This window comes from Carettochelys insculpta, chromosome 21, assembly GCF_033958435.1.
Source record: "Carettochelys insculpta isolate YL-2023 chromosome 21, ASM3395843v1, whole genome shotgun sequence".
NCBI classification, from domain to species: domain Eukaryota; kingdom Metazoa; phylum Chordata; order Testudines; family Carettochelyidae; genus Carettochelys; species Carettochelys insculpta.
The window spans coordinates 3,042,746-3,064,155 of record NC_134157.1 but is presented as its reverse complement, the minus strand read 5'-3'; the positions used below and the strand labels follow the sequence as shown (position 1 = coordinate 3,064,155).

Genomic DNA, 21,410 nt, shown 5'->3' with positions numbered 1-21,410 from the left:
GCAGTACTCCTTCCTAGACAATCACTTCCCATTTTGTATTGTGAAACTGATTGTTCTTTCCTAAGTGAACTAATTTGCATTTGTCCTTATTGAACTTCACCCTAGTTACCTTAGATCATTTCTCCAGTTTGCCCGGGTCATTTTGAGTTATGATCTTATCCTCCAAAGCACTTGCAACCCCTTCCAGCTTGATATCATCTGCAAACTTCATAAGCATACTCTCTACACCATTATCTAAATTGCTGATGAAAATACTGAACAGAACCAGTCCCATAACAGACCCCTGTGGAATCCCACTTGTTATGCTCTTCCAGCATGACTGTGGGCCATTAATAACTACTCTCTGAGAAGAGTTATTCAGTCAGTCGTATGCCAGCCTTTTAGTAGTTCCATCTAGGTTGCTTTTCCCCAGTTCATTGATAAGAAAGTCATGCAAGACTGCAACTGTTCACAGGACTAACCGGAAACATTTTGTGCAACACAAAATGGATAAAACCTTAAAGTGTTCGCTTCCACTTGATTTACCATATACATTATAATTATGTTAGGTTTAATCAAGAGTACAAGAAATTTTCTTTTTTACTTTATATTTGAAATGCCAAGTCAATAAAGGTAAAATTTCCTTCTAGATTTCTCATTTTTCTCTGTAATAAAGTGGGTGAGGGGATGCCAAAGTTACAGTTCACCTAGGGTACCCAAAACCCTTGGAACGGTCCTGAGAGAGGTACTCATTGGGTCCAGTAAGTACTTATCCTGGGATGTGTGGTGTTCCACATATTCATAAATAATATGGGATAAACAGTGAGATGGCAAATATCTCACATCTCAAAAACAGATATTAGAATTGGAAAAGGTACAGAAAAGGGCTACAGAAATGCTGAGGGGTATGGAACAGCCTCCATATAAAGAGAGATTAAAAAGATGAGACTGTGCAGCTTGGAAAAGTGACAACTAAGGGGGAAATAAGAAAAGTCTATAAAAAAAATCATAAATGGTCTGGAGCAGGGTTTCCCAAACTTTATATAGTTGGGACCCGGTTTTTTTCAGTACCATTTCTTGTGGCCCAAAAATATAAAGGCATATAAAAAATGAAAAATGAATAAATTTTCACTATTTATTATTTATTTGCAAAAATAATAGTACATAGTGATAATCTGAATATTTTCTAAGGACCGGTATTATTTTTCCAAGGTCCAGTACTGAGCCGCAGACCACACTTTGGGAAACACTGCTCTGGAGAAAGCAATTAAGGAAGCATTAGTTACCATTCACGTAAAACAATAATGACGGGCCACTCAAGACGTCTAAAACCAAGTCATGGTTCAGAAACAGTAAAACCTCTGCTGGGGACTTAAAAAAAATCCCCCTAATGAGCTTTATCAACCTCTGAACAAAACAGCTTTTACTTTATATAAATGTGAAATTATACTCTCTCTCTAAATACCACCAATCACAAAGCTAGTATAAACTGCCAGTCTCTCTTCCTATGATTAACTGATCACAAAATTTTCATTTATTCTCCTTTAATGCACTTTCTCCAATAATGAAAGTGAAATACACTATAAATTAAAAACAAAGGATTTACATAAATACACAATTAGATTAATTTTAGGACTCAGATAATTTCCCAAGTAGCAAAATCATAATGAGAACAACAAGAAGTCTTGTGGCACCTTATAGAAAATCATAATGGATACCGAAAAGGATTTATTTAAGAAAAACTAAGGCTGTTTCACAAATATAAAAAGGAAATAAAATAGAGATAGTGCCTCTTTCATTCTAAATTTTTATTTAAGGGACAGCTGCAAGATCACTCTACTTAGAAAAATACAGGCCACAAGATAACTGCATTGAACAACAAGGAGTCCTATGGCACCTTAAGCACAGACAAACACAACTACCTCTCTGAAACCACACTTGAACAAAGAGAGAGGAGACTTGGTAACGGTTCAGACGGCCTTGGTCTCATTAAAATTTGTAAGTGACTGAATAGAAGACTGCAAGACTATTATCAAATAGACAGATGAAGCTGATAAGCAAAATACTTACTGCTACACAATGAGGTCCAAGTATTAGAAGGTCCCACACAACTGAATAACCCTGTCACTTATCAAGGGACAAACCTTTTCACCAATGAAAATTATATTTAGATTGAAAAAATAAATGAGGCAAAAGAGGAGAATTTCAGGCAGAACTATTCCATATAAACAGAGTACGTGTTAGAATAAAGTATAGAGAAAGGAGTTCCAGAGAATCCACAGCTGCACTACTGGAGTTTTAAAAAGCAGAGAGGCGAGATGGAAGTCATACATGCCAAGTGTGACTGTCACTCACTCTTAGATTAGGATGTATTAAAATCATACAAAGGCCTCCATCTGTAACCACCAAATTGCATCACTGTGTGTTGTTGTGCACCTTGGTGAGACTTGTGCTAAACCAAATGACATTGACAATGCTGTCTTCTAGGAATTTGGTCCTGATACTTTGGCTGGGGATGGAGACTCCTGAGTCTTCACCTCATAGGAACCAAACATCCCCCTCTAGACACTCAGCTGAGCACAGTGACGATGGGTATTTATTGGAGGGAGAGCTGCAATGCCAGTGGTTTTGAGGACAGGAGGAAGCAGCATGGCTACAGCACAACGCACTGCAGCTATGCTCAGAAAGCAAGCAGATGGTCCCTTTTAAAGGCATCCTTTAAAAATGGAAGTTAAATCCTAGTGAGGAAAATAGAGAGGAACGTAAACTCTGCCAAGTGAAGTGTAAAAATATAATTAGGAAGGCCAAAAAAGAATTTGAAGAACAGCTAGCCAAAGAGTCAAAAAGTAATAGCAAAAAAATGTTTAAGTAGATCAGAAGCAGGAAGACTGCTCAACAGCCAATGGGGCCACTGATGATCTAGATGCTAAAGGAGCACTCAAGAATGAAAAGACCATTGCAGAGAAACTAAATGATTTTTTTGCCTCTGTATTCACAGCTGAAGATGTGAGGGAGATTCCCAAAGGTGCGCAAGTCTTTTCAGATAACAAATCTGATAAACTGTCTCAAATTGAGGTGTCCTTAGAAGAGGTTTTGGAACAAACTGATAAACTAAATAATAAGACACCAGGACCAGATGGCATTCACCCAAGAGTTCTGAAGGAGCTCAAATGTGAAATTGCAGAATTACTAACTGTTGTTTGTAACCTGTCATTTAAATCAGCTTCTGTTCCAGATGACTAGAGGATAGCTAATGTGACGCCAATCTTTAAAAAGGGCTCCAGAGGTGATCCTGACAACTACAGGCCAGTCAGTCTGACTTCAGTTCTGGGCAAACTGGTTGAATCTCTAGTAAAGAACAGAATTGTCAGATGTTGATGAACATAACTTGTTGGGGAAGAGTCAACATGGCTTCTGTACAGGAAGTCGTGCTTCACCAATCTATTAGAATTTTTTGAAAGGATCAACAAGCAGGTGGACAAGGGAGATCCTGTCGATATAAGCCATGTCTACACGTGCACGCTACTTCGAAGTAGCGGCACTAACTTCGAAATAGCACCCGTCACGGCTACACGCGTCGGGCGCTATTTCGAAGTTAACTTCGACGTTAGGCGGCGAGACGTCGAAGTTGCTAACCCCATGAGGGGATAGGAATAGCGCCCTACTTCGACGTTCAATGTCGAAGTAGGGACCGTGTAGTCATTGCGCGTCCCGCAACGTCGAAATTGAGGGGTCCTCCATGGCGGCCATCAGCTGACGGGTTGAGAGACGCGCTCTCCAGCCCCTCAGCTCAATGGTGGCCGCATGGAGCGGCCCCTTAAAGGTCCGCTCCCCCTCCCTTCCTGTGCAGGAAGCTGAGGGAACGTGCAGGCAGCAGCCCAGACACGCGGCCAGCCTGCACGTCCCTCAGCCATCCAAACCAGCCACCCCACCTGCGATGGCTGCCCGGCAGCCCCCTCAGGGGACCCCCCCCCCAAGGGGAGCCAGGGCAGCCAACCCAGCCAGGCGGGCAGCCAGGCTGGCAAGCGGCAGCAGGGCCCCTCCTGGACGGAGGCCAAGCTGCGGGACCTGCTGGGGCTCTGGAGCGAGGAGGAGGTGCTCCAGGTAATGGGGAGCAAGAGGCGGAACGCGGATGCGTTCGCTCAGCTGGCCGACGGCCTGGCTGCCCGGGGTCACCCTGCCCGTACTCCTGAACACGTCAGGAGTAAGGTGAAGGAGCTGCGGCAGGGTTACTCCCGGGCCCCGGATGCGGCCAGCCGATCTGGGGCCGCCCCCATCACTTGCCCCTTTTACAGGGAGCTCAGGGACATCCTGGGCCCCCGGCACACCTCCTCCCCTCCGGCCACCCTTGATACTTCGGCCGACGAGCCCCAGCAGGCCCTGCAGCCGGAGTCCGCCCTGGAGGTAAGCCCCGCACCCCGGGGGCCCCCCCCGGAGCCCACCCCCGGGACATCGCGGCAGGAGGAGGCCACAGGTAGAGGCTAGGGGAAGGGAGAGCTGGAAGGCAGCCAGCCTGAGGAGGGGGAAAGCTGCATCCCAGAGGGGCACCCATTGGGGTCTTCTCCCCAGGACAGGTTGGAAGGACTGTCTCTTCCGACAGCTGGTGCTGTCACTCCTGGGAGAAACTGGGCATCTGTGGCCTAAGAAACCTCTCCTGTCAGACCCTGCGGAGTGAAGTGAGAGTCGCTCCCACCAGGGGACGGGGTGCAGTGCAGGGGGACCCCTGAACCCCATCCATCACAGCAGCATCTCCCGGGGATGGGGATGGGGAACCTGCAGCACAGGGCTGGGGGGACAAAGGCCACGGCTCGGGGCCCACATTAACGCCTGTCTCCATTCTTCTTCCCCCCCTCCTCTCCTGTGTCCCGCACCTGCACCATCAGAAGGACCGGAAGAGAGCGCTGGCGAGGCATCAGTGGTCCCAGAGAGCCCTCCAGGGCCATCGCTCCAGGCAAGCCCCTCGGCCGAGGACCGACCGGCCCCACGGCGGGCTAGACGGCGGACCCTGGGCCACCACCAGCCGAAAGCGACGGACCCCCAGCTGCTGGCCATCCACCGTCGGCAGCTGCAGGTCACGGAGCAGCACCTGCAGCTGCAGGAGCGGGCGCTGGCCTGGAGCCAAGAGGCATGGGGGGCCTACATGGAGACTTTCAACCGCCTGGGGGACTACCTGACCCCCCATGCTGTGCCGGCCGCCGCAGCGCCCGACGTGCCTGCTCCACCCGCCGCACCACCAGCTGCTCTGCCTGTCGCCGTCCCGTCCGCCGTCGCCCCGCCACCCACCGCCGAGGGCCGGAGTGCCGAGGGACCCCTGGAGCCAGCTGAGACTCGCCGGGCATATCTTCCAGTCCGGCCCGCCCCAAGCCAGCCCCGGACAGGGCTGCGGCCACGGCGGGGTTCCCGGCCGCCCACGCCCAGTGCCGGACTTTAGGGGCGAGGGGCCCGGGGCGTGGCCCCCCCCTTGTATATAGTTGGAACTTATTATTTTGTGCCCCCCGTTTGCCCCGTCCCCCCCATGTAAATAGTTCTCCCCTTTATCCTCCCTGGTTTTCTTTTTATTACTGAGCACACTTTTTTCTTACTATTGTTTTATTTGTACATATTACTTTGGTTCCACACGTTGTATATAGTTTGTTCTTGTTTTATATATTTATAGTTAAAAAAAAAAGTTCACAAAGAAAAAGCAGTTTAAGTTCAGCCACAAGTGCGTGCTGTCATTTGTCCAGGAAAAGTGGGAGTGGGGTGCGGTTGGGTGCTCCATGGTGTGGGCGTTGGGGCAGGAGTGTGGTGGAGGAAGGGGCGGGCAGTGGGGGGCCTGGCAGAGTTCACCCCACGGCCTCATCATCGAAGTGGGCCTGCAGGGCCTCCCGGACCCGGGTCCCTTCGGGGTCCACCTGCCGACTGGGGGCAGCGGGTGGCTGCACGTCGGCCCTGCCGGCCTCCACAGCCCAGCCCTGGAAAAAGGCTTCCCCCTTGCTCTCCACCAAATTGTGCAGGGCGCAGCAGGCACCCACAATCAGGGGGATGTTGTTGGGGCCCGCATCCAGGCGGGTCAGGAGACATCTCCAGCGTCCTTTCAGGCGGCCAAATGAGCGCTCCACCACCTGGCACACGTGGTTCAGACGCTGGTTGAAGCGCTCCTGGCTAGTGGAGAGATGGCCCGTGTACGGGTGCATGAGCCAGGGCCGGAGGGGGTATGCCTCATCTGCGATGACGCAGAGGGGCATGGTGGTGTCCCCCAGCGGGATCTCCCGCTGGGGGATGTAGGTCCCCGCCTCCAGCCGGCGGCACAGGCCCAAGTTGCGGAAAACCCGGGCGTCGTGGCTGCTGTCAGGCCAGCCCACATAAATGTCCTGGAAACGTCCCCGGCTGTCCACCAAGGCCTGGAGGACCACAGAATGGTAGCCCTTGCGATTCAGGTATCGTCCTCCACTGTGATGCGGGGCGCGGATGGGGATGAGAGTCCCATCCAGAGCCCCAAAGTAGTTGGGGAAGCCCAGGGTGGCAAAGGCCGCGATGGTGGCATCTGGGTCCCCCAGCCTCACGAGCCTGTGCAGGAGCATGGCGTTGATGGCACACACAACCTGCAGGGAAAGCACATGGGACAGCACCAATGAGGGGTGAGCAGGGTGTCCGTGGCCCTGCCCTGCCCTCCCCTGCTCTGCCCTGCCCTCCCCCGCCCTCCCCTCCCCTCCCCTCCCCTCCTCTGCCCTGCCCTGCCCTCCTCTGCCCAGGCCCCCCTCCCCTGCCCAGCCCTCCCCCCGTGGGTTCTCTTACCTCCATGAGGACAGCCCCGACGGTGGCCTTACCGACACCAAACTGCTGGCCCACGGATCGGTAGCTGTCGGGAGTGGCCAGATTCCAGACAGCGATGCCGACCCGTTTATCCACTGTGAGGGCACGCCGCATGGCGGTGTCCTGGTGCCTGAGTGTGGGGGTGAGCCACTGGCACAGCTTCATAAATGTCTGCTGGCTCATCCTGAAGTTCCTGAGCCAGCGGTCGTCGTCCCACTCCCCAAGCAGCTCCACAGCCGCCGGCGTGTGAGGCGGGGGTGGGGGCAGGGTGCTGCAGGGTTGGGGGTTGAGCCCTGCTGCCCTGGGGGCAGCTCCTCCTCCAGTGTAGCAAGGAGGTGCTCAGCTGCCTCCCGTATGGCATGGAGCAGGGCAAGCCCTGCTCCTGCCGGGAGGGCTGGGTGGACCTCTGGCTGCTGCTGCTGCTGCTGCTGCTGCTGCTGCTGGGGGTCCATGACTGCGTCGCCTGGGGTCTGTGTGCCTATGGCTCCTCAGACCGCGTGCTGTGCAGGCTGAGTGTGTCTGGGAGGGGCCCTTTAAGGGAGCGGCTAGCTGTTGCCCCGGAAGCGCTAGTCTGCCCTGTGACCCTGTCTGCAGCTGTGCCTGGCATCCCTATTTCGATGTGTGCTACTTTGGCGTGTAGACGTTCCCTCGCTGCGCCTATTTCGATGTTGGGCTGCGCAACGTCAAAGTTGAACATCGACGTTGCCAGCCCTGGAGGACGTGTAGACGTTATTCATCGAAATAGCCTATTTCGATGTCGCTACATCGAAATAAGCTATTTCGATGTAGGCTTCACGTGTAGACGTAGCCATAGTGTACTTAGATTTTCAGAAAGCCTTTGACAACGTCCCTCACCAAAGGCTTTTAAGCAAAGTTAACTGTGATGGGATAAGAAGGAAGGTCCTCTCTTGGACTGATAACTAGTTAAAAGATCAGAAATAAAGGGTAGGTATAAACAGAGTTTTCGGAATGGAGAGAGATAAATAGTAGTGTCCTTCAGGAGTCTGTACTGGGAACAGTCCTATTCAATGTATTTATAAATGATCTGGAAAAAGGGATAAACAGTGAGGTGGCAAAATTTGCAGGTGACACAAAACTACTCAAAATAGTTAAGTCTCAAGCAGACTGTGAAGAGCTACAAAAGGATCTTAATAAATTGGATGATTGGGCAACAAAATGGCAGATGAAATTCAATGTTGATAAATGCAAAGTAATGCATATTGGAAAATATAGTCCCAACTATACATATAAAATGATGGTGTCTGACTTAGCTGTTACCACTCAAGAAAGAAACCTTGGAGTCATTGTGGATAGTTCTGAAGACATCAACTCAGTGTGCAGCTGCAGTCAAAAAAGCTAACAAAATATTGGGACTCATTAAGAAAGGAATAGATAATAAGACAGAAAACGTCATATTTCCTTTATGTAACTCCATGGTACGTCCACCTCTGGAATACTGTGTGCAAATGTGATTGCCTCATCTCAAAAGAGATATATTGGAATTGAAAAAGGTTCAGAAAAGGGCAACAAAAATCATTAAGGGTATGGACCGTCTGTCGTATGAGGAGAGTAGTAAGACTGGGACTTTTTAGCTTGGAAAAAGAGATGATTAAGAGGACATATGACAGAGGTATATAAAATCATGACTGGTGTGGAGAAAGTAAATAAGAAAATGTTATTTATTCCTTCCCACAACACAAGAACTAGGGGTCACCAAATGAAATTAATAGGCAGCAGGTTTAAAACAAACAGTAGGAAATATTTTTTCACACAACGCACAGTTAATCTGTGGAACTCCTTGCCAGAGGATGTTGAGAAGGCCAAGACTATAGTAGAATTTAAAAAAGAACTAGATAAATTCATGGAGGATAGGTCCATCAATGCCTTTTAGCCAGGATGGGCATGGAGGATGTTCCTAGCCTGTGTTTGCCAAAGGCTGGAAATGGGCAACAGGGAATTGCTTACTTGATGATTACCTGTTCTGTTCATTGCTTCTGGGGTACCTGGCATTGGCTACTGTCAGAAGGTAGGATACTGGGCTTGATGACCTATGGTGTGACCCACTATGGCTGTTCTTATGCCTGCTGGTGCAGGCTGTTCCACCCTGCACCATGACCAGACAGAGTCAATGAGCCATAACACACTTCCTGTTACTCACTAAGGCTTCACTATCCTAAGACTCAACCAAGCTAGTTCAGCCAGTGGATTTTCACTGCAGTTTAGGTAAAGGCTGTATTCCACGGCCTTCACAAAAAACAAACCAAATATATGTGAAAACACTGCTTTTCTTCCTACTCCGGAAGTGCACAAGCAGAAAACTGAGCACCTTCAGGGTATCCCCTAGAAACCCACACCGGCGTCTTCCCCTTGGTGCTCCCAATCACATTTTAATATCATACTTTTTAAAGCAAAAAGAGACAGTCAGATGCAAAACATAGGCACTCTCTCCTGCATGAAATCATACTCCAATTTCATCACACAGAAACAAAGAATAACTGATTAACCTTACAAACAGCAAAATGCATAAAAAGAAGCTGTCTGCAGAATCTAAAGACTAACAAATTTATTAGGTAATGAGCTTTCATGGGTAAGACCCACCTCCAAGTACTAGGGACTGTTTTACTGGGTTTTGGTCATCAGGCTCTATGAAGAAAGAGGTGTTGCACTGTCTGTATTCTTCTCAAGTGGCTGTATACTTCAGGCTCTTGGTCAGCACTCCCAGTTGCATTCAATGGACGACTGCTGTGCGTGGGAGTTCTGCCAGGCACAGTCTGGCCACACAGCAAAGGCTCTACATCTCTAGTTTACTAGAGTGAAAACTAAGGCTGTCTACACTCCGGGCCTTAGAGTAACACAGCTGTACTGCCACAGCTACACTGCTGGAAGGTCTCCTGTGGAGCTGCTCTATGAGGCAGCATAACTACCTGCACCCCAACTGAATGGCAGTAGCCAGGTGAGCAGCACATCATCTGACAACATAGCGCTATCCACAGTGGTGCTTTTGCTGGTAAAACATGTAGGTCAGGAGTGTTTTTTCTCATATCACTGACTGACAAAAATCTTGCCAACAAAAGAGCTTATGCAGACAAAGCCTAAGGCTAAGTCTATATTACAAAATACATCAGATAACTCGTGTCACTCAGGGCTGTAAATGTTCCTCCCCTGGCCTGGAGTGACCCAACCTGGGCTGGGGTGTGCATGGTGTGATGCTTGTGTTGGAGCTTCTCCTGCCAACACAACCTCTGGGGCTCCCAGAAGTGGGTTTTTATGCTCTCTCCCATCAGCATGCAGCATCTTCACCACAGGCACTGCAGCAGTGAGACTATATCACACAGCTGCACTGCTGCTTGTGCAGAAACTAGCACTTTGTCTATTTCAAGTGCTCTAAAATCCGTGTTTACTTTCGTTGTCTTGAAAATGACTGTGCCTCATCGGAGTTCAGAGTAGTTTTGTAGTTCAAATTTGGCATCATCTGAGCAAAAGGTCCTGAAATACAACCTCCCACTGCCCAACCTCCCTCCCAATATTGCACGACAAAAACATTGTGGCTTTTTTATGTCTTTTCTTTGCACACATCTGGAGCTCAAACTATTGGCCTGATTCTCCCCAAATGGAAATCACTTCTTTAGAATTGAGCTCAGCTGGTGTCCAGCACCCATTGCCCCCTTGGGGAAGCAATATTTTCAAAGACAGTTCAAAAAATACACCAGGTAGAAGACGGACCTACAATTTGGCTTCAGCCAAGCTGATGAGCTAGAAAAGGTCATTTGCACATGTGCAGCAGGACTTGCTCTGTTACAAGCTAAAGTATCCGCAGGCCACCTGAGGAAGTTTCAGTCCTGCTCTCAGCAAATTTCTGAGAACTTGTGTAGTGTGCATTAGTCATTCTCTGCCTTCATTGTGCAGAGAAAAAAAACTGGCTGACAGCTGTCTGAGTGCAAGTACTGTTTCATGACAAGTCAGAACATTCCTGCTTACTTTCTTAGAGATAAATCCTTTCATCTAGAGCAACATTAACCAAGCAAATCACTACTGCTAATGTGCACTCTCTAACTGGCTCAGAGGTGAATCTTTTCTTTCTTGAATTCTAACTTCATTTCTGCTTTACATAGTGCTACTGGACTGCCTTTTTGTTAAGGTTCAAAGTAAATATTTATACTTTGATATTTCCATCTACAGTAAATGGAAAGTGTTCTATCTGGGACTTTCAGAATATGTGTGCATGCGTACAATACCTTTTTCTTATGAGATAATAGGAAGGCAGGTGCGGAATCCATAGGTGCACAAGAATGATAAATGCAATTTTTTCATCACCGTCTTACTCAGCAAGGCTCTAGCCTCAGTTTGCCACTAACTTCCTGTGTGACCTTGGCCAAGTTGTATATCAAAGTAGATCGTTATTGTTGGGCCACAGCCCAACATTTTTGAAAAACAAATACGTGAAGTTATATTTAGATAAAACTAGAGGACTGACTACATGCTCAATTTTTTTCCATGGGAAGGAGGGATGCAAATTACTCCAAATTACTGATTCTGTCACCATCAATCCCCTGGGACACCACAAAGCACAGTTTCTGCTCTGTGTCCACTAACGAACAGACAGCATATTTACAATTACATTTTATAAAAGGAGAAAAATACTTCCAGCGAATTTGCAATCATACTTCTCTCCTGTTCACAACCCAAATGTAAAATGATGAATTAAAATCCCTTCAAAAACAGAATGTGTGTGACAGGTGGATTATATATTATGCCAGGGGTCAGCAACCTTTCCGAGACGGAGTGCCGAAATTTGACCTTTTGATCTTTATGTATGGTCCGAGCGCCGGTGATACTTTTTAAAGTCATTAACAGTCCTATTTACAACGGCTAAATTAAGATGCAGAGGTTTACTTTTTAGGTGGTGGTTGGTAGCATCGGCTGGTCTTTGTTAATCCACAGGCAGCCTGGCTCTGAGCAAGCTCCTAGCTGCTTGCAAGAGGAGGGGTGGGGCTGAGCTCCTGCCTCATGTGCCGATAAAAATCAGCTTGCACGCCACTCTTTGCACGTGTGCTGGGTGACACTGACCCCTGTATTATACACTTTGGTTTTTTTTTTAAATATGCAGAGAACAGCATGGGTAGATCATTAACCATGTTTTCAGAGTATTCTGAGGTTGCATAAATGATACCAAGACTGGATGAAGTGAATAATTTCTATTGCAGTAAGCTAAAAATCTAGTCTGCCACCTGTGTCCTGGACTGAGTAGTGTCTGTGTTTATAGCACATTACCCTCCCACTGAGGCCATCTGCGCACTTCTTCAGCTGATGAGGTTGTTGCTGTACAGCATTGTCTGCTCACAAAAAACAAGCAAAAATGACAACAGGGAAAATGAAATGGTCACAAAAGATAACTTGTCCCCCTTTGTTATGGTAGGGTCTCAACCTGAACAGACACTTTGTTTCAAAAATAGGCAGCCAAGCCTTTTTTCAAATAACACTAATGGTATCTCCTGGGTACTTAAGATCCAGCTGTAGCTCTCCACAGCAAATTGAGAGATCATATTATGGAGAGGTCAGTAGCCGTGCAGGTGGCAATCTAGCTTCCTTTCCAGTTTGCCTCCATGGTTTCCTTATCTTGTCACAGGACAGGGACTGTCCTGAAAAGATTACGATGAATACATTCTATATTAATGATTTTTTTTAAAAAGTGCTTTTACTAAAGAATACATGGCAATCTGTTAAAACTGAAATAACTTTACCATTGATCCTGTTTGCTTGTTTGGCCTTTCCATCAGAGGTGGATTCCAAACAGGTTTTCATTAAGTGTTAGAATGTGTTGGGGGAGGGGTACTGGCATTAAGGCCAGATCTTTGCTATCTGGTAGAGTTTCGGCTACTGTAAGTCAATGGATGCAGTCAGAAGTAGGAAGCACTAGGTGTTTTGTAGGATGAAGACCTTACTTTCAAGCTCTTTGAAGAATGGATCTGTCCACAAACTCTGAAACCATGTGTTAATGTGTTTGACTTTTAGAGCTAGTGACACAATATGAAAGTTTCAAATCAGGTGAACTTTTGTCTGATTTTACTCTGTTCCACTTGCCTAGCATGAAACTAAACATTCATTTAAAATACCCGTAACCAGTCCCTTGATGTTTTACTTCCCTTCCCATTTTCATTTTCCTATTTTCCCTTCCTTTGCCTATTTTCATTTGTTTGTGGCTTTGTTTGCTGTCTGCATTGCTTTATTATTTATTTTACTGTTCTATGTTTGTGCACCACCAATCAAATTAAGAGTGGACATCCCAGAGAAACTGTATAAGCCTGAGCAAATGCCTTTAACTCTCCTTTTCAGTGTTAGTAAATACTGTACTGATATTTGCAAGAGAAGTATTACTATTTCTCCTTAATTCATGGATTTGTTTAGCATCTTAAAGCTATGCATACAGGAGGAATTGTTTTTCGAAAGTTTGTTAACAGGGGACAGCAATCCTCAGAAAGGTTGCCAAGAGTGGCACGTTAGCCTATTTTCATCAGCACGCGAGGTGGGAGCTCAGCCCCAGCCCCTCCTCTCCCATGAAGCTGGGAGCTTGGTCAGAGCTAAAATGCCTGTGGATTAACAAAAGACTAGCTAGTGCTACCCATCACCACCTAAGCAGTAAAGCTCTGCATCCTTCTTTCTTTATTAATGAAGTTGTTGTAAGTAGGACTATTAGTGACTTTAAAAGGTATCACTGGGACTCTACACAGGAGGTCTAAAGGTCAAATTTTGGCACTCTGTCTTGGAAAGGTTGCTGACCCTGATATAGCTGTTTTCAGTATGACCCATTTTGGTGTGTTTACTAGCATGAGTTTTTAGAAAGGAAGGTAAAATACATGTAATCCAAGGGTAGTGTTAATTTTCTTTGGTATATGCTATTAAAAATATTTTAAGCATTATTCCTTGTTAAGAATCTCTTGTTTAAATATTTTTTTCCATCCTACATAGCTACAAACTACTTAAAATATATATCGTTTTTTGGTTTGTACTTGTGGTGCACATCCACACAGGATCTCAATACTGCTGTTGCACATAAGCAAATTCAACCCACCCAAAAGAAAATTCAACCCAAATATGGAAAATATTAGAGAGAACACTGCCAGGGGCTGGAGGAGGCTGTCAGCTCTGCTGCATACGGATGCTTAGGTCAATGTAACTTACATTGCTTGAGGGTGGCTTGATCACACCTTGCAATGATGTAAGTGGTAATGTAGACCACCTCTTTGTGCCTCGAAAATTTGTCTCTCTCAACAACAGTACCAGGTCCAATAAAATATATTACTGCATCTACCTTGTGATTCAGAAATCCAGACATACTTACAACCAATTAGTTGTATGGGAATCAAATACACAAAAGGTTACACAACCTGGTATAAAAAAAAAATAGTATTTGCTCAAATACATGACGTGAAACAGTATGGATGGTCCTCATGAATCATTTGCTACTCAACTAAATTGGATTTTTTTTAAACAGGAAACGATACCCACTGTTATCTTCCAATGATGCCAACAGGCACCAGGGTCAGACCCCTAGTGAATGGCTGATTACAGTTAATACACCATATAGATGAACATATACATGTAATTTCTTGTTTACCAGAATCTCACAAACAACAGGTTGGTGTGTGTTTTTCATGAAAGAAAAACTGGTGTCCCTGGAAGGGACCTGAAAATAAACCTTAAAATGTTACAGGGCAGCAATTTCATACCCTTGACAGCCTATGTAATGTCTCCTTAGGCTTAGCAGCAAAGCACTCATCTGTCACATAAATTGTTCTCTCTCCATTGTACTATCACCCTCTTCTCCATCCTTTGAATAAAATGACATGGAGACAGCAGCTCTGACATGTACAATCATGGCTCCCCATAAGAAAGGAGGATGGTGCAAGCAGGGAATGGCACATAACCTTCATGTTTCCCTCGCATTACATTTTACTCCGTAGAAATACCTTTAGATGGGCATGAACTGTAGAAAAGCTCATGGTAACTCCCAAAAGACTCAACAGCAGGTTGGTAACTGCAGTACCGGTTGGCTACAGTGATCATTTTTCCTAGCGTCATTTCTCCAGACTAATGAAAACTAACCCACCAGAACAGAGGAAGCAAAAAACACACAACTAGGAAACGGTGGAAAAAAACAAGTTCCTCTCAAAGCCATCTCCCACCACTTTGGAACATGCAGCCAAGAATTTTGTCACTCATTTACCACACCGTCCATTTTGAAGGACAATCTTGTTTGGAACAGCAGGTCCCTGGTTGGAAAACCTTGGTGACTGCAATATCTATTGCATATTGCTGGCTGAGTTCTGAAGCCCCTCAGGAATCAGAGAGCTTCCACTGTACCCTGGAGTTTGTCCAATTATATTAAAAAGCAGGAGGAAAAGTATTAATTGAAAGAAGCAATAATTACAGATTTTAAAACCATGGGAAAAGGCTTTCATGACAACGGGCTTTTTTTTTTTTTTAAAATAATAAAATGCCTCATTCTCTGCCTTTGCTGTACAATTTTCCTTCCAGTCAAACAACATCCTGCTGTATCATGCACTGTGATAGGCAACCTGACCAGTGCCTGGCTAGACCACGACAGTTTGCAGTAATATAGAGACAGGTTCTTACCAATGGCACTGACAGCGTGTTTGAGCTCCAAAGTAAAGGCAGTAAGCGGCACCTCTTCAGACACTGGCATGATTGCTACGGTGGAGAGGTTGCTGGCAGGGTTTCCAGAATCCCACTTGCTGCCGCTGGTATGCATTCCAAGTGGATGACCTGCCCAAAAAAACCCCAATATTTAATTAGCCAACCAGAAACTGCATGCCCTCCTGGTAATCAGCTCTCCTTTTCAATTATTGGGCTACAGGAAAATAATTAGTAAATTATTTAATCTATGAGATGCACAGTGTTCTCTATTCACGCCAAACGGGAGGATTACAGACTAGTCAGTTCTAGACAGGGCACATGCAGAGAGTCATGTCAGAATTCAGATTCTGAGACAAGGTGAAGTGGGAGGCATTTTCATCTAATCCAGCCTCCCTGAGAGTTCAAAGATGCTTCTCAACCTAGGAGAGCTCAGTCCTGGTATAATGACTTTAGAAGACAGGCATTCTCTTGACTTGGAAGAGAACTCTAGTCACCAAAAGTAACAACTTATTTCCATCAGTCAGTGGGTTCTAGGAGTCACCACACATTTTGTACTGTCTTCCCAATCAGGGAAACAAGCATGGAATCATAGGGCTGGAAGGGACCTCAGGCGGCCATCGAGTCCAGCCCCCTGATTCAAGCAGAATCAACCTCCACTAAGTCATTCCAGACAGGACCTTGTCAAGTTGGGACTTAAAAACCTCAAGGGATGGAGAATCCACCACCTCGCTAGGCAATGCATTCCAATGCTTCACCACCCTTCTGGTGAAATAGTTTTTCCTAATATCCATCCTACACCTCTCCCTCTTCAACTTCAGACCATTACTTCTTGTTCTGCCATCTGACATTACTGAGAACAGTTTCTCACCCTCCTCTTTAGAGCTCCCCTTCAGGAAGTTGAAAGGTGTTATTAAATCACCCCTCAGTCTTCTCTTCTGTAAACTAAACAAGCCCAAATCCGTCAGCCTATCCTCATAGGTCTTGTGCTCCAGCCCCTTAATCATTTTTGTTGCCCTCCACTGAACCTGCTCCAGCAAATCCATGTCCTTTTTATAATGGGAGGCCCAAAACTGGACACAATATTCCACATGTGGCCTCACCAGTGCCAAATAGAGGGGAATGACCACTTCTCTAGATCTGCTCGAAATGCTCTCCTAATGCCCCCTAGTATGCCTTTAGCCTTCTTGGCAACAAGGGCACACTGTTTATCCAGAAGATCATTTCAGAGAGGCTCGCATTTAAAATCTCCTTACACCTTTTGCATTTCTGGTGGGTGATTTCCAGACCTCTGAGGGAATGTGAAGAGGAAGAGACCATTTCCATATCAGGAAAGGACTCTCACCCTTTTCACACTGACAACCACAGGTTTCCTGGACGTTGGCATTAATATGAGTGAAGAAGCAGAACCCTACAATACTTTATCTTTTGGTATTCAACATCAAAACTCCAACTTTACAGAGGGCTATTGTTAGTCTCACTGGAGCCCAGGACAGAAAGTAAGAAATGCAATCCCACCCCACCTCCCGCACCTGCTTACATACTGGATTTCTATAACTGTTTGGTTTTATCACTATCATGACAATTAAAGTACTACTACTTGTGGGGAAGAAAAAAAATCTATGAAGAAAATTAAAAATTCTGCCCATTTTAGTTGTCAAAATTGCACAGTATAATATAATCACACCAGTTTCAATGATCTTGGTAATTTATTTCAAAATGCCCATCAGCAAGTAAGTCTGTAACAATACAGACACATACAAAGTAGCCTGAAAAGTTACCATAAATATGTAAACATAACATACTGTATATATATCAGAGAGGTAGTCATGTTAGTCTGTATCTTCGAGAACAAGACGTCCTGTGGCACCTTATAGACTAACAGATATTTTGGAGTATAAGCTTTCAGATGATGAAGTGGGTCTTTATGCACGAAAGCTGATGCTCCAAAATATCTGTTAGTCTATAAGGTGCCAAAGGACTTCTTGTTATACTGTATATACTAAAGAGGTGATTCACTGCATTCAATTTTTCATTTGACCATGTATAATTTTCACTTACTACTTAGGCAACAATCTGAACACCGGGTTCCTTTCCAAATACCACACATCATATTTGTCTTTCTTTTTCATTTTAATGAATTTTAAGATTGTGAGAGTTCAGAGTTCAAAATGCTCACAAAATCATGCAGTTCAGAAAATAATTAAAACATTCTCCACGTTTCCTTTACTTTGGATGGATGGCTCAACATGAACTTAAGGACTGATGGAGAAGAGAGCCTATGAAACTAATCTGATATCTTTGTTTGATGAGATAAGTAGTCTGGGTGATAAAAGCAATGACGATGTACCAACTTTAATTAAAAAAAATTAAAAAGGTAGAAAATGAATATGGCACATATTAAATGGATTAAAAGCTGGTTAACTGATACAAATGTATTGTAAACAAGGGAGTTATCTCCTGCAGGGATTGAGTTCTTGGCTCTAGGCCATTTAACATTTTGATGAATAAGCTGGAAAAAAAACCCGGAATCATCGCTGATAAAGTTCATCAATGACACCAAAGAAGTTATAAAATAATTAAGAGAATGGGTCATTGATATAGAGCCATCTGAGTTATTTGGTAAGCAGATGACAAGTAAACAACATATGCTTTTATATGTTGAACATATACACTACAGTACAAGCTGTTTTATTTGGCACTCCTGGGGAACTGGAGATGCCGGATAATCAAAAGTGCTGAATATTGGAGCAAGGCCGCTGGCCCTGCTTCACGAGCCCTGCTGCCACTACTGACCACCGGAGAGCCAGTCCCCTGGCTGGCACTGGCCAGGCAGCCACCCCTGGAGCCCTGGCTGGACAGCTGTCCCCCACAGCCCCACTGCTGCTGGAACCAACTGGACAGCTAGCCCTGCAGCCACAGGCCACAGCCAGGCAGCTGGTTCCTCTGGTCCCACAGCAACCAGCCCCACTCGGCCGGAGCAGGTGCTCGTTAATTTGCCAGTTGTCCAAATTCTAAATAACCTGGTGATGTGAACCGAAACAGAATTGTGTATCATCTCTATAACTGAATGAAAGCATGAGTGGAGGAGTGAGTGGAAGAATACTGAAGCATTGCAAGATGAACCCAGAACTGGCTGGTGTGGCTGACCAAGCAAAAAGATGGACAACCGATAGCAGTAAACAATGCCAAATAAGGAAGATGGACCCGATCGTGCAAGGTGCCTATGTGGCTGCAGGAACACGGCTCAGTTTTGGCTGGAGGAACATGTGCAGTCTGATGCTGCATTAGCACGGATGAGATAATTCAGAATGAGGAATTTGTGTATGTGACCAGCCAGAGATAAATGACCCAAGCACTGGGGATACTGGGGAAACAAACCAGCAAACATCTACCAAGGCAGCATGTGCACTGCCGGAGCTCCCCAGCCTCTACGCTTCACCCACACCTTGGGCTGGCCACCCAAGGATGAGTGAGTATGATGTGTCAATAGGCATAGGAAAATTCTGCTGGTATTTTGGATGAAAAAGATGATTTTATTGAGGAATGCTCATATGGCTTCCTCTCTATAAGATCCTGGTATGAGGGATTGATCAAACCTCATTGCCATAAAGGTAGTTTAACACTGGCATTCACTGTATAAGAATGTAGAGGGGCTACTTCTTTATAGCCAAATTACCTTTAGCTTTCACAGAATCATGAAAGAGAATGACAGGTGTACTGTTGTTCTGGTTCATTTCATCTCCTTTCAAGTTCTCCTGGGGGATGTTGACTTTTAGTACCCAATTCATTCCTTTCTTGGTTTAGATTCTCCTGACATTTTAACAATACTTGCATTATACAAAGCGAAGTTTGTCTCCGTCAAGTCTCTCTAGCTTACTGTTATTTTAAAAAAATATGTCAGAGGAAATTATGTTTTTTCCACCTGAAACATTTCTTTATTTGCAGTGAAAACAGGGCTTAACCATTTTATGATCTTTATTTGCACACTGGCAGAGGACACACCAATCCAAATTCTTATCAGGCCTGATACACTCATTGCCCCCAACTCACTGTTGTTAAAATCTGTATCTGTAATATGTCATATGCAAACTGGTAACACTCTGGTCATTAATATAGTTGTGAGGTAGTACAGGAAGTGGGAAATACCTTTTTGAATATGAATATGCATAACTCAAATATGCTTTATGCAAAACAGGACAAGTAACCTGTCATTCAAGAGCTTGTAATCCCTTGAGTGTGTATATTCTGTTTGTATGCATGTACCTTTCTTGTATGGGAGGTTAGAAAAATGAACTGTAAACCTGCTTATAAATCTAGATCTTCTGGTGAAAGCCATTAGTTGTACTTAAGGAACTTAACGGCCTGGAGCTCAAGGCAAAGATGTGTAAATGGTTATGTTTTCTTGTAAGCCCAAACTGTGGTTGGTCTTACAGAGACACATGACCATGCCTGAGAAAAGGACCTGGGCAATACGGTGGATGAGAAGCTGGACATGAGTCAACAATGTGCCCTTCCAGTCAGAAAGGATAACACCATATTGAGCTTCATTAGTAGGAGCATTGCTAGGAGATCTAGGGAAGTGATTATTCCCCTTTATTCAGACTGGTGAGACCACATCTTGAATATTGCATCCAATTCTCGGCCTCCCAGTATAGAAAGGATGTGGACGCACTGGAGAGAGTCCAGCGGAGGGCAACAAAAATTATTACGGGGCTGGAGCGCATGACCTACAAGGAGAGGCTGAGGGATTAGACTCATTTAGTTTACAAAAGAGAAGAGTGAGGGGAGATTTGATAGCAGCCTTCAACTACCTGAAGGGCAATCACAAAGAAGATGGAGAAAGGCTGTTTTCAGCGGTATCAGATGACAGAACCAGGAACAATGGTCTCAAGTTAGGAGGCGTAGCAGTGTTGGAGGTCTGGGTTGGATATTAGGAAAAACTAATTCATTAGGGCCATGTCTACACCACGGTGATCTTTCAAAAGATGATCTTCCGGAAGATCTTTCGAAAGAGCGCATCCACATATAAAAAGGCAGATGGGATCCACTCTTTCGAAAGAGAGCGTCTACACAGCCCACGCTCTTTCATAAGACCGGGCCAAGGATTGAAAAATCCAGTGCTATGAGGACCGCTGTGTCAGAAAAAGGGCATTCAGTGTTCCTACTCATGCCTTTTTTTGAAAGAAGCTTTCAAAAGGAGGTGCTCTTCCTGATCCGGGAGCAGAAAAGGACTTCTGGAAGAAGAGCCACATTCTTTCGATTTTGGATTGAAAGAGCATATTTTGTGTGTGGATGTTCCGTGTGTTCTTTTAAAAAAAGGGCCTGATTTTCCAAAAGAACTTACTAGTATAGTCAGTGCCTATGAGGGGGGTGAAGCACTAAAATGAGTTGCCAAAGAGCTGGTAGAATCTTCATCCTTAGAGATTTTTAAGGCGAGACTTGACAAAGCCCTGGCTGGGATGATTTCAGAGCCATCTCATCTATAGGACCGGATGGGGCAACCATCCCAGGTCCCACACTTCTGGGGGCCCTGCACCTCAGGGATATGATGGGTAGGGGGAGTGGTGCCCACACAAGGGTCTGCCTCGCTCCTCTCCCCCAGGCACTTATCGCCCCCCCTTTTATTTTCCCTCTGCTACAGCCCCCCAGGCTCAAAATGACCTGCTTGTCTGTTCTTCCAGCTAGCTGAGGTTTCCTTGCTGGCTTCTGAAGGGTCCTAGTGCTCACCCAGTTCCCCAGTGCCACTCCAGCATACAGTCTATGCAGGGCAGCCTTACCTGGCCTGACCCCGCCCTTCATGGTTTCCATCTTGCAGGGACAGACTCTTCCCTTTTCCAGCAGTGGGACCTCCACTAGTCTAGAGGGCCCTGCCAAGCACAGGTGAGTGCCAGCAGCCCATCTCCTCATGGTCGCACAACCATGGCTTAAAACTGTGCTTCCCCACACCTCCCCCTTCCACTGTCCTCCTTCTCCTCTCTCTC

At 45.7% G+C, this 21,410-nt stretch overlaps 1 protein-coding gene across 3 annotated transcripts in view; it reads right to left on the bottom strand.

Annotated features, from left to right (window-relative positions):
• PNPLA7 (patatin like domain 7, lysophospholipase) overlaps positions 1-21,410 on the bottom strand; it is a 255,620-nt gene that overhangs the window by 106,229 nt on the left and 127,981 nt on the right. For 2 of the 3 annotated variants that reach the window (XM_075015265.1, XM_075015267.1), the window contains one exon: positions 15,409-15,558. The exons of the other annotated variant lie outside the window; for it this stretch is intronic. In XM_075015265.1, the coding sequence (XP_074871366.1) occupies positions 15,409-15,558 (150 nt within the window). The remainder of the gene's footprint in view (positions 1-15,408; positions 15,559-21,410) is intronic. 3 annotated transcript variants of the gene reach the window in all.